The 13,015-nt window shown below is 40.0% G+C and overlaps 1 protein-coding gene across 1 annotated transcript; it reads right to left on the reverse strand.

Annotated features, from left to right (window-relative positions):
- Positions 1-7,669: 7,669 nt before the first annotated feature.
- LOC138957372 (uncharacterized) lies at positions 7,670-12,793 on the reverse strand (the record flags this gene model as incomplete). Its single annotated transcript, XM_070328497.1, has 6 exons — positions 12,647-12,793; positions 11,864-11,943; positions 10,770-11,069; positions 10,389-10,543; positions 9,953-10,133; positions 7,670-7,795 (listed from the first exon to the last, which is right to left on the reverse strand). Coding segments are annotated over exons 2-6 (838 nt in total), but the record flags the coding sequence as incomplete, so codon positions are not given.
- Between the last annotated feature and the right edge of the window lie 222 nt (positions 12,794-13,015).

Genomic DNA, 13,015 nt, shown 5'->3' on the forward strand with positions numbered 1-13,015 from the left:
CGAAGACAGTACTCCGTCACGGCGGAGGGCTGACCGTGCACCCAAAAGCGGACTCAACCAAATGGGTATTTTTTGAAAGCTTGGGGCCTGCCGAACATAAAAATCGATGTTAACAAGAAATATTCAAGGGCGCACTTTCTCTTTTCAGTCAAAATTCAACTATACCCTGAAGAGTGATGCACGAGCATTTCAGACGCTTGCCTCTGAAAAAAGAAGTTCTCAGCCAAATTACGAACTCAAACTGGTACGTTTTACATATAAATGTGTTAGTTGGTATCTTTTGATTATCACAAAACAATTTGCGACTGCTTTGGCCGAGGATGCTGGTGACAGTATCATTATTATGAACCCTACCCTAAATCCAGGAAAGACGTCGTCCAAAATGTAGGTAAGTTTTGATTAAAAATAAATTCACACAAGACTAGTATTGTTGTTTGGCTTCAATGGATATATTTTCGTCAAGTATGATGTCTTTACATAATATCTGTAAAATATGAATGGATTTGAACCATATACTATGTCACTATGACCTTCCAATCTTCCTAACCCCCAGCCCAGTAAAGCGTGCGAGACGTTTCCTGAACAAATGTCGCTTTGTGGTGCGAGTTCAGTGTGACATGATTAGTTTCCAGAACCCCATTTCTGACTTTCGAAGTTTATCTACATACATTTAGCAATGCACGAGCAAACTATGACAACTTAATGGTGCCTTTTGGTTTAATGCTATGGTAAAAAATCCTAGTGATAGTGTTTACAGCTTGAAACAAAACATAACAGATGGGAGTAGTCTTCCTCAATCTGGTTCAGAGCATAATGTATTTCTATTTTCAGAGGTAGCATTATTTCTGATAAGAGCTAGAGCCAATATAATGATGCTGAATATTTGAAAAATGAACTTTGTGACTCATCTGAGTAGCAGAAGAGCCTTCGTGATCGTCAGCGTAAGGCTGGCTGTCTTCAAGGCAATTCCTAGATGAACAACTTAACACTGCGTTCGATTATTCGCCCGTTTCTTAAGCTAGAGCTTTGAAACTTTACACGCGTCTAGGGCTACATGAACGCTTTACAATACATACAATATAGTTGACTCTCGCGTTATTTAAAGGTCACAACAAGGTCATTACCAGGCAAAAACGAGGGAAAACCGACGGAAAGTACCATTTTCTGCAACTGTTTGTTAGAAAAAGCTTTCAAATTCAATTATTTTTTGGGGATTAACGCATCTCTAGACATGACAATCATCCGATTATCAGACATCAATTGTGGAGGTCACGACAAGGTCATTACCAGGCAAAAACGAGGGAAAACCGAGGGAAAATACCATTTTCTGCAACTTGTGTGAAAGTAAAAGCTTTCAAACTCCATCTTCTTCTGGTATTGGCGCATCTCTAGGCATGACAATCATCTGATTAACAGTCCTCAATTTTCAAGGTCACAACCAGGTCATTACCAGATAGAACCGAGAGAAAACCGAGAAAAAATACCATTTTCTATAACTTTTTTGTAAGTAAGAGCTTATAAACTCCATCTTCTTCTGGGATTAGCGCTGATTTCAATGACCCTGAAGTCCGAGGAAAGTTTTCTTGGCCCATGCCTAGTTTGAAGGTCATGACAAGGTCAAGTTTACACGTTTTCTATTTGTGTTCGGCTATTTTCTAAGCTAAAGCTGTTGAGGCAGATTCATGACATCTTCCTTCGCCCACAGGGGCTCTAGGGGGTGGGCGGGGCTGGATGTAATAGGGGTAGAAGAGAAGGGGAGAGAGAAGAAAAAGTCAATGTTAAGGTGTTCATCTACCGATAGCCTTGCGGTCTGCAAGCCTGACTCTGAGGATCACACCGGCTGTCCTGGCACTCAGACGAGTCATAAAGTTGATATATTTTCCGTCGTTTTACCCAGTAATGACCTTGTTGTGTGACCTTTAAATATTACGAGAGTCAACAATATTTGTTTCATGTCTTATAATGTCCTTGACGTGTGTAAAATCCCATCCTTGTCATGACCTTCAAACATTGCATGGGTCAAGAAAACTTTCCAAAGACTTCAGGGTCATTGAAATCAGCGCTAATCCTAGAAGAAGATGGAGTTTATAAGCTCTTACTTACAAAAAAGTTGCAGAAAGTGGTATTTTCCCTCGGTTTTTCCATCGGTTTTATCTGGTAATGACCTTGTTGTGACCTTGAAAATTGAGGACTGTTAATTAGATGATTGTCATGTCTCGAGATGCGCCAATACCAGAAGAAGATGGAGTTTGAAAGCATTTACTTACACACAAGTTGCAGAAAATGGTATTTTCCCTCGGTTTTTCCCGGTAATGACCTTGTCATGACCTCCACAATTCATGACTGTTAATCAGATGATTGTCATGTCTAGAGATGCGCTAATCCCAGGAAACAATTGAATTTGAAAGTTCATTCTTACAAACAGTTGCAGAAAATGGTACTTTCCCTCGGTTTTTCTTCGGTTTTACCTGGTGATGACCTTGTTGTGTGACCTTTAAATATTACGAGAGTCAACAATATTTGCGTTATGTCTCATAAATCCCAAGACGTGTGTAAAGTTGTAATTAAGCTTTAGCTTCGAAAATAGCTGACGTCCAGAAAGTATTTTATTTGACCGTAAAAGATATTCCCAAATAGAAAACGTGTAAATTTGACCTTGTCATGACCTTCAAAGTAGGCAGGCATGGGTCAAGAAAACTTTCCTCGGACTTCAGGATCATTGAAATCAGCGCTAATCCCAGAAGAAGATGGAGTTTATAAGCTCTTACTTACAAAAAAGTTATAGAAAATGGTATTTTCCCTCGGTTTTCTCTCGGTTCTATCTGGTAATGACCTTGTTGTGACCTTGAAAATTGAGGACTGTTAATCAGATGATTGTCATGCCTAGAGATGCGCCAATACCAGAAGAAGATGGAGTTTGAAAGCTTTTACTTACACACAAGTTGCAGAAAATGGTATTTTCCCTCGGGTTTCCCTCGTTTTTACCCGGTAATGACCTTGTCGTGACCTCCACAATTGATGTCTGATAATCGGATGATTGTCATGTCTAGAGATGCGTTAATCCCAGGAAACAATTGAATTTGAAATCTTTTTCTTGCAAACAGTTGCAGAAAATGGTACTTTCCGTCGGTTTTCCCTCGTTTTTGCCTGGTAATGACCTTGTTGTGACCTTTGAATAACGCGAGAGTCAACTATATTTTACGTATTGTAAAGCGTACATGTAGCCCTAGACGCGTGTAAAGTCTCAAAGCTCTAGCTTAAGAAACGGGCGAATAATCGAACGCAGTGTTAAGTTGTTCATCTAGGAATTGCCTTGAAGACAGCCAGCCTTACGCTGACGATCACGAAGGCTCTCTTGCTACTCAGATGAGTCACAAAGTTCATTTTTCAAATATTCAGCATCATTATATTGGCTCTAGCTCTTATCAGAAATAATGCTACCTCTGAAAATAGAAATACATTATGCTCTGAACCAGATTGAGGAAGACTATTCCCATCTGTTATGTTTTGTTTCAAGCTGTAAACACTATCACTAGCAATTTTACCATAGCATTAAACCAAAAGGCACCATTAAGTTGTCATATTTTGCTCGTGCATTGCTAAATGTATGTAGATAAACTTTGAAAGTCAGAAATGGGGTTCTGGAAACTAATCATGTCACACTGAACTCGCACCACAAAGCGACATTTGTTCAGGAAACGTCTCGCACGCTTTACTGGGCTGGGGGTTAGGAAGATTGGAAGGTCATAGTGACATAGTATATGGTTCAAATCCATTCATATTTTACAGATATTATGTAAAGACATCATACTTGACGAAAATATATCCATTGAAGCCAAACAACAATACTAGTCTTGTGTGAATTTATTTTTAATCAAAACTTACCTACATTTTGGACGACGTCTTTCCTGGATTTAGGGTAGGGTTCATAATAATGATACTGTCACCAGCATCCTCGGCCAAAGCAGTCGCAAATTGTTTTGTGATAATCAAAAGATACCAACTAACACATTTATATGTAAAACGTACCAGTTTGAGTTCGTAATTTAGCTGAGAACTTCTTTTTTCAGAGGCAAGCGTCTGAAATGCTCGTGCATCACTCTTCAGGGTATAGTTGAATTTTGACTGAAAAGAGAAAGTGCGCCCTTGAATATTTCTTGTTAACATCGATTTTTATGTTCGGCAGGCCCCAAGCTTTCAAAAAATACCCATTTGGTTGAGTCCGCTTTTGGGTGCACGGTCAGCCCTCCGCCGTGACGGAGTACAGCCATATAAACTAAGTAAACTAAGAACATTGAATTGAAAGATTAACGCGTGTTTTGCCTGTAAGTATTGATCAAACAGGATTTTTGAAAGGAAGAAATATTGGACAAAACGTTAGGTTATTGTATGATACATTGTTATATACTAAACAGCAAAGAGTACCGGGTCTTTTGTTAATGGCCGATTTCGAAAAAGCTTTTGATAGCATTGCCAGGTCCTTTATTCGAAAAATCTCTCGATGCGTTTAATTTTGGTCAGGATATAAAACACTGGGTGTCAACTTTTTTTTTGCAATATCAAATCATGTGTAAGTGTAAATGGACAGTATTCTAGATTTTCCGTGCAGCGCGGTATAAGGCAAGGGGGTCCCCTGTCTTGTTATTTGTTCCTAATTTGTTCAGAGACTTTAGCTGAAATAATCCGAAAAAACACAAAGATAAAATAAATTAAAATGGTTGATGAAGAGTTGTGTATAATCACAATGTGCAAATGACACAACATTTTGGGGGGACGGTAGGAGAGAATCTTTTTGTCGAATATAATATATATGAATTGAAGTATTGAAGAAATATTCCCAATGTTCGGGGTTAAAATTAAATTATAATACAACTGTTGCTACATGGATTGGGTCTAGTGTAAATTCACCTGTTAAATCCATGCTGGAGTATGCCTTTTTACAAGTTTTGGGTATTGGTTTTTCAACAAGAGTGAATGAGATTGTTATTAAAAGACATTAGGCATTTGTTGAATGCCTGGTAAACAAAAACTTTTACATCTCTGGGGAAAATAACTGTTATAAAAACTATAGCTGTTTCAAAGTTGGTGTTTTTGTTTATGAACCTTCCTGATCCATGTGAAACAAGTGTTGAATGATTTGAATAATATGTATTACTCTTTTGTTTGGAGTGGTAAAAATGGATAATATAAGTAGGAAGAGTTTGATTCCGGATTATGAAAATGGTGGTTTGAAAATGATTGATGTACGTTAGATGTTGTTTGCCTTAACATAAGCTGGTTCAAAGTAGCAACTCAGAACGAGGGAAAAATTAGTAAAATGGTAGTTCGTTTTTGTCCATCTTTTCTATAAAGTTTCATCAGAGAGGAGGTGAGTTTGTTCATAGTCTTATGCGGGAAGTTAAAAACCCATTTTGAACAGACGTTTGTAAGCATTATTAAAAGTTAAATGTAAAATGTGTGCCCACATTGTGGAATGATTTTCTTATGCAGAGAATTTTGTATAATACAAATCGTTGTAGGGATAAGAAAGTGATATTGGATTTTGTATGGAATATATACAGCGATTCATTTCATCGGCCCAAATGGTTATCTGAGTTTTGACGAGTTTAGAGTAACATGTCCTGATGTTGTTGTTGATGTTGTGCTGTTTAATGGCATTTTAAAAGCAATTAAGAGTTATAAGCACCAATTAGGCATGGAATTGTGTGAATTTTGTGAAGTTGATGTATTACTACCAGTTGTATTGAAGATCATTTGTAGAAGTAAAGTTAAATACCTTTATACTTTTCTGGTTAAAACACATAAACATTTAAATGTGCATTGAGAAATGGAATCAAAGTGGTGATGTTGTTGTTGTTGATGCAAGAAATATGTTTATGAAGATTCCCGGCTCAGGTATTTTCAGTACAAAATAATGTATACAATATTGCCAACTGGTCGTTCGTTTATGTTTACGTACATTAATTGATAATTCAATATAAGAGATGAATGTGCAGGGTTGGTTGTTTACTAACTTTAGGCATTGTAAACAAGTAGTTCTGCCAAAGGCAGGGATGTCGTTAGGCGTCGGACATCGGGCATATACCGATGAAAATCCCCAAATGTCCGATTCACATTGCCACATGTCGGTCAGATGTCCTATCGTTTTAGCCTGAGCGTGGTCATTGTCCGATATGTACTCCATTCCTTCGGACAGCGCGATATTCGTTAATTTTCATTTCAAGATACAAATCTTCTAAAAGACCGAACGCTCTCGTGTTCAGCTGACACTGAAGTTGCCAGTGCCGCGTGCGGATCTTTTCTTTTGTCGGGAATTCCCGAACCGTTTGCGGTATGCGCCGTTTGGGTATAACCGTTTCGGTGCAGCGCACTGATCTAATAATAGTGGATTATTTTTAGATCAGTGCATGCTACAGGAGTACGGGAGACAACTCCGACTGACTAAATTTGTCGTCTGCTTTTGTTTTCGATACGAGACGAAGCACTGAATTATGCCGCTGAAAAAAACTAAAGCGAGAGAAAGATCTTCTCAACAGCTGACAGCAAATGAAGCAAAAGACGCTTTCAACAGCTCCAATGATGCAGCTACCTGTTCTTTTTTTCATATATTCTGTCGACCTCTAGTCATGAATATCTTCTAGTCATGAAAATGCAACCCATTAATGATCATTTGTTTTCATCTTCTCAGTATTTCATTAGATCAAACCGATCATTTTGTTTTTCAACTTGTATCCAAATCATGCAGTTTGTAATCAAAGTAAGATCTCTGAAGTTGTTCATGTTTTTTTTGTGTGTGTGGTTTCTTTGAAACTAAACAAATACAACACTATACGCACACTGTGTTGATGTATTTACTATATTATGTGTGTGTTCTACAGCGCGCACGCGTGTGTGTGTGTGTGTGTGTGTGTGTGTGTGTGTGCGTGTGTGTGTGGGCGCATGACTTTGAAACAATTCCATGGAATGTGTTATAAGCTGTTTGGCGCAAATTCCTGTCATATTAAACTTTCTGAAAGCGGTCACATGTTCTATTGATGCTGAAGAACTCAGGACATTATTTTGTCCTATAGGTATGAATTTGTAGCAACATCCCTGCAAAGGAGTTGGTGATATTGGGATGTAAAAGAGAAACGGTTACATATAAGGTATTTGATTTATTTTGTTTTGTTGGCCAAATATTATAGTTTTGTTTTAAAAATTAAGAACATTGTTCCACATTTAAATGGATTTGTACAGATGGCTAAAAGGAGATTTTTTGACACAAAATATTTACATAGTGTCAGGTGTAATATGGGAAAGTTTGATATCGAGTGCATTATATTGATTTGATGCTCTTGATTTAGTCATTTTGTCTTTATGTCAACATTTTCTTTGTTTTAATGTAGAATGTGTTGTATTTGTCCTGTCCATTTTGTCTACGTTTCTATCGTTACCGACCAGATTGTCTAAATGAATGTATGTTTTGAGTATATGTAAACAAAAAACAACAAGAACATCGAATCGGTCCGTATAATACCCAAATCGGTTGAAGGGGTATGAACAACCAAGTATCAGGAGCGGACCAGTTGGTTTGGAAGGGTTAGGGATGGGGGGTTCACTCAGAATTTACAAGTGTACATCTATAACTGCTAGGGGGTCCGGGGTAATGTCCAGACACCCCCCCCCCCACATTCCTGAGGATACACACCACAATTTTGCTCATCACTACCATCATCACAGTGATCCTTCCCATCACAGCGCAAGCTGTTCCAGATACACTCTTTGTTGCTGCATCGCCATTGTCGATCGAGGCACTCTGCAGGAAACAGGAAGCGTGCACAAGGGTAAGAATGCGGTGATAAAGAAAGAAACTGTCACAAAAACGCTTTCAAAAGGCGACTCATTTTGAGTCGACACTAGCAAAATAACGATAGTTTTAGTTTTAATGTGATCCACTACAGATAGTGTGTGTGTGTGTGTGTGAGTGTGTGTGTGTGTGTGTGTGTGTGTGTGTGTGTGTATGAATGTGTGTGTGTATGTGTGTGTGTGTGTTTATGTGTTTGTGTGTGTTTCTCTCTCTCTCTTTCTCTCTCTCTCTCTCTCTCTCTCTCTCTCTCTCTCTCTCTCTCTCTCTCTCTCTCTCTCTCTCTCTCTCTCTCTCTCTCTCTATCCAACACGGCTGCTAAGCCACATACACGCATGCACGCTCACCTGCACACACACCCACTGGCACGCACATACGCACGCATACACACACAGGAACACACTCGCACACATGCACAAAAGCACAAACACAAACACACTAACACATGCACACATGCAGGCGCGCGCGCACAACAAACAAGCACACGTTGTTATGCAATACAACAGTTGAAACCAAAGAGGATCGGTTCTCCGAAGGGAACAAACTCCACGCTGTCGTGAATGCAACGGTGCGTGGTTACCGGACGGGAGTGGAGCATGCACAGGCCAACGACTGGAAATTTCTGCCGCTCGCATACACCGTACACATGACAGAGTTGACGAATTTCTCTATCGCGTACATACCTCCAGCACATTTCTGCTAGTGCTCAGATTTGCTTAAAACTAGAGAGAGAGAGAGAGAGAGAGAGAGAGAGAGAGAGAGAGAGAGAGAGAGAGAGAGAGAGAGAGAGAGAGAGAGAGAGAGAGAGAGAGAGAGAGACACACACACACACACACACACACACACACACACACACACACACAGACTGAGTGGGGGGGAAGAGGCAAACATGTACATAATATTGTGCCGATATTCACGGAATTCACGGAATTCATGAGTTCTTTTGACCATGTCGCGAAATCGGCAGCGTTTTGCCGACAATGCGTAATGGCCTCTAAACCTTAATTGCCCATTTCGCGAAATCGGCAATAGTGAAAACTTCGTTCAGCAAGCTTCGCTAAGCTGACTTCGCGAAAGTCGACTTTGCTCAATTAATCTGAGGCCTTGGGTAATCAGCTTGATTCGAATGGGCTCATCACCATATTATTCAATTTGTCGCGTGGATGGTTGTCCAGATGCGCTCAGATGACAAATTAAGGATACTAATCAGCTTGAGGATTAGTTCTTCCTTATCTATTTCGTCTTTTGTTATTGTAATGAAGTTGCTGCTGGTTTTTACATTAAGTCAAGTTTAGACTAAATGTTTTAACATAGACGGGGAATCGAGACGAGGGTCGTGGTGTATGTGTGTGTGTGTGTGTGTGTGTGTGTGTGTGTGTGTGTGTGTGTATATGTATGTATGTATGTATGTATGTATGTATGCATGTGTCTGTGTGTGTATGTGTGTGTGTGTGAGTGTGTGTGTGTATGTGCGCGTGCGTGTGTGTGTGTGTGTGTGTATGTATGTATGTATGTATGTATGTATGTATGTATGTATGTGTCTGTGTGTCTGTGTGTGTCTGTGTCTGTGTGTCTCGGTGTGTCTCTGTGTGTCTGTGTGTGTGTGTGTGTGTGTGTGTGTGTGTGTGTGTGTGTGTGGAGCGATTCGAGAAAACTACTGGACAGATCTTCATAAAATTTTACAAGAGTTTTTTATGTGTTTGATAAATGTCTTTGATGACGTCATATCTGGCTTTTTGTGGAAGTTGAGACAGCACTGTCACGCCCTCATTTTTTAATCAAATAAACATAAATTTTTGACAAGCAATTCCCGACAAAGCCTGGACTATGGGATTGAATTTCAGCTCGACAGCGTTCGTAAAACCTAGTTTATTAGTTTGCTCATTGAAAACTTACATACACGCACACAACTCACAAACACGCAGACAACCACACCATCCGACACGGACACAAATAAACACACTCACATACACCTACCCAGAACAACCCCACCCCCTCCCTACAACCCACAATCCCCCTTCACCACCCCAACCCCCCCCCCCACACACGCACATTCAGCCAGTCCCTCACACAAACATACAGCCCCACACACGATGCACGGTGTATTACTTATTCCAAGACGTGCTCCTGTCAACCGTGTGTTCCCGGGGTTGACAATCACATCGTAATTGTAGGTTCCTTCGACTGTGGGCATCGGTAGATTGCGAATCGAACATGTTCCTCCAACGTACGTGTTTGCGTCAGCCATAACACTTCCTGTGGAAAGCGATCCCTTTTCTGTCGTTTCAATCTGCAACATAGTCGGCCATTTTGTTTTTGTCTTCACAAATGTTTTATTCAGGCAATTTTACAATGTGTCATGCAATGCATAGAAGTCAGATGATAATAGAGTGGATATGACGGATAAAAACATATTCAGCCTTTTTTTTTATTCTGGAGCGTGTGTGTGTGTGTGTGTGTGTGTGTGTGTGTGTGTGTGTTTGTGTGTGTGTGTGCGTTTGTGCGTGTGTGCGTGGGTGCATACGTGTGTGTTTGTGTTCTTTACCCCATTTCCATTAGGCACAATCCAGTAACAGCTGTAGTTTCCATCAGTAGCGTACATCTTCTCCACGTCACACGACGCTTTCACTGTCCAGTCCCTCCTGTATATGGATGGGTTTTGTATTGAGGCCGTGCAGTTGGACAGCCTGTCTGCCTTGTCTGTGTCAAACAAATATGTTTGCTAACTTCAGTTAATAGACGAATTCCGAAAATGTTGGTCAATTTATTTCAAATATGTGTTCATAAAACGATCCAAAAATAAGTTCGTCTGTGTTTGTGTGTGTGTGTGTGTGTGTGTGTGTGCGTGCGTGTGTGTGTGTGTTTGTGTGTGTGTGTGTGTGTGTATGTATGTGACACGGACTTTGCAAGACATTTAGTAACTTACACACGACACGGACTTTACAGCGTGCTGAACCACAGATCACAGTGCCAGCGATGCTGTTTCTATGGTCGCTTCTGACGTACAGTTTGGCGGTGCTGTCGTCTCTCTTTAATTCGTACGGAACAGTATAAGTACACGTAGATGTGGACCAGGTACAATAACCCATGGAAATGTTGGTACCATCGTCGCGGTGTAAGTACCATTCCATTGTGTCATCTGTGATGCCAGTACATGTCAGAGACGCTGAACTAGTTTCCTCCAGGTCAACTTTGCCATCGCTGCCACAATGCGATATCTGATAACCTGTGGACAGGGCAAAATGAAGAATAGCTTGAAAGAGTATTGTCTTAACTAGTAATGTATATACGTTGTAGACGGATGCATGTTTTTTTTTATTAAAAGCCCAACAATGATGTGCTTGGCAAATACAAAAAAAAATTAAAGAAATAGTAACGTCTATTTTTTACGTTATATTAAATGTGGAAAACCAAGACACAAAATGGTTTTAAAAACTTTCTTTTTTAAATCAGTGAACTACTTTTTATGTATGAAACGGCTCGAGAGAGAGAGAGAGAGAGAGAGAGAGAGAGAGAGGGAGAGAGAAAAAGAGAGAGACAGACAGAGACAGAGAGAGAGAGAGAGAGAGAGAGAGAGAGAGAGAGAGAGAGAGAGAGAGAGAGAGAGAGAGAGAGAGAGAGAGACAGAATGATAGAACTGTAGTATACAAGGATATATTTGTGTTTGGCCTTATCAATACGTTTTTAGAAACTGAAAGGCGACGTCTCGTGTTCGCACATAAATGTATATCATTTTTGCAACCGTTATTATGAAACATTGTGACGAGGATAAGTGACCATGGCATATGCTCCGGTAACCAAAGAAAGCAAAGCATATTCTCCCACTAATGATAAAAGAATCAAATAAGCAGGTCGTTTTTATGAGTGATATCTAAAGCAGCTGGGCCGGATATACGATCAGACTTGCCCATGGTGTTATAACATGTTCCCATTCGGACACAAACCAACAACTACATTTACAACATCTAACAATATCAAGTATGTTTTAAAAGACTAACTACTTGTTGAAACGGTACTTACCACCCTGAGCCATGGGCATGATGCATGAAGCAAGTAGTGTCAGGATGCAAGGTGGGTACAACACAGCAAACATCATCGTCCTTCGACACAAGATACAAGAAAAATCAGTGTTGCTATGAAAAAGGCGGAAATGATCAGTGTTGCATGTTCACTTTTGTCCTGAATCGAATGCATGTGTGCGTGCGTCCATGTGTGTGCGTGTGTGTGTGTGTGTGTGTGTGTGTGTGCGTGTGTGTGTGTGTGTGTGTGTGTGTGTATGTGTGTGTGTGAGTGTGTGTGTGTGTGTGTGTGTGTGTGTGTGTTGATGTTTCTTAGATTGTTTATTTGGTTGATGGGTGAGTTTAGATTTCTTTCTTTAGTTATGTCTGTCTTCCTTCTGTCTTTTTGTCTGGCTCTCTGTCTGTCTTTCGTTCTTTCTGTTTTTCGTGGGTTTTTTCTTCTCTCTTACGTTTTTTTCTTGTAGGTCCTTTCTTCTCTGTTATCTCTGCCTGCCTATACACGTATTTTTCTACCTTTCTGGTGACTTTTTTTTTATCGTTCTGACATCCCTTCTTTCTGTCTCTATGTCTGTCTGTCTGTCTGTCTGTCTGTCTGTCTGTCTGTCTGTCTGTCTGCCTGTATGTCTGTTTGTCTGTCTGTCTGTCTGTCTGTCTTTCTTTTATTATTACTTTCCATTTTTTTTTGTACTTTCTTGTTTACTCTCTTTCTTACTCTCTTACTCTCTTTCTTTCTTTCTGTCTTTCTTATTCCATTACACTAAATAACATAAACAACATAACTTACCTCAACAAATGTTCCTTTTCGTCTGGCTAAAATCCTTTTTACACACAAAAAGAGGTCCTGCATGTACCCAAAAGACACTAACTAAGTAAACGGAAATCTGCAGATTATATGTAGTGCATATATCAGCATGTCATTGGCATGACGGGTGTGTGTGTGTGTTGGGGTGGCGGGTGGTGGATGGTCGAGCTGCTGGTGAACGCTTGGTTTGACGCGGTTCGGGCAATAACTTTCACATTCATGTTACATCCAATCAACAATTTTTAAGAAATATAACCTCTACGTATAGCCTAACAGTAGACTCGTTAAGTGTACAGTGTTAGTGTTAGTGTTAGTGGTTATCGGTACTTTTTATGTGGTTACGTCAGCGTT

This window comes from Littorina saxatilis, unplaced genomic scaffold (assembly GCF_037325665.1).
Source record: "Littorina saxatilis isolate snail1 unplaced genomic scaffold, US_GU_Lsax_2.0 scaffold_2318, whole genome shotgun sequence".
Classification (NCBI taxonomy): Eukaryota; Metazoa; Mollusca; class Gastropoda; order Littorinimorpha; family Littorinidae; genus Littorina; species Littorina saxatilis.